This window comes from Ceratina calcarata, unplaced genomic scaffold (assembly GCF_001652005.2).
Source record: "Ceratina calcarata isolate Rehan_Ccalc_2016 unplaced genomic scaffold, ASM165200v1 scaffold6827, whole genome shotgun sequence".
Lineage (NCBI taxonomy): Eukaryota > Metazoa > Arthropoda > Insecta > Hymenoptera > Apidae > Ceratina > Ceratina calcarata.
The window spans coordinates 1-723 of record NW_017178091.1 but is presented as its reverse complement, the minus strand read 5'-3'; the positions used below and the strand labels follow the sequence as shown (position 1 = coordinate 723).

Here is a 723-nt window from a genome sequence, read left to right as displayed (position 1 = left end):
CACACAACACAACAATTGGATTATAAAAATTACCTTAATATTTTATGTAAACATATTGCTCGAATAAATTGATATCTTAAAAATAAGTGGGAGATATCTATTGCAGTTGAATGCTAAAGTTGAGATACCTCATACAAATAAGCTCCAAGTAATTTAGTCTGAAAACAAAATATACAGTATTTGAAATTTGAAAAAAATAAGTAAGCTAAAGTTGACCAGTCCCACTTTCTTTCAAAAAATAAGACTTTTAAAACTCCTAATATACTAAATAAAACATAATAAAAAGATACATAATATATATAATAAAAGAGCAATTGCTATTATTCAGGCAAAAAATGTCTTTTAACTGGTCAACTATTGGTGTCTTTACCTTCCTTGTAATTAAAAATACTTACACCGCCGATGTAATTACGAACGTCTAACTTTTCATTCTGAGAATGTGCTCCATCATCACCAGCACCGACTGGCAAGAGTAATATATTTTTACCAGTTACTTCTTGGAACGTTAGAGTAATCGGAATCGAACCACCTTCGCGCGACATATCAGGGTCTACATTGTACACATGCTTGGTAGCTTTCCTACCAGCCAAATAATTCGGATGATCAGGATCTTCCGTCCACGGTTTTCCACCGTGAATCATGCTAACGGTCATTTTATTTGGACTACTTCTCTGAGCCCACTTTTTATTCAAATAGTCTGTTACTTTCTGAACAGTATTATCG

At 32.9% G+C, this 723-nt stretch overlaps 1 protein-coding gene across 1 annotated transcript; it reads right to left on the bottom strand.

Moving 5' to 3' along the window:
- Positions 1-15: 15 nt before the first annotated feature.
- On the bottom strand, positions 16-717 carry LOC108630111 (cytosolic non-specific dipeptidase-like). Its single transcript, XM_018033177.2, has 2 exons — positions 396-717; positions 16-158 (listed from the first exon to the last, which is right to left on the bottom strand). The coding sequence occupies exons 1-2, from the start codon at positions 651-653 to the stop codon at positions 114-116; spliced, it is 303 nt and encodes a 100-aa protein (XP_017888666.1). The 5' UTR covers positions 654-717; the 3' UTR covers positions 16-113.
- Positions 718-723: the final 6 nt, after the last annotated feature.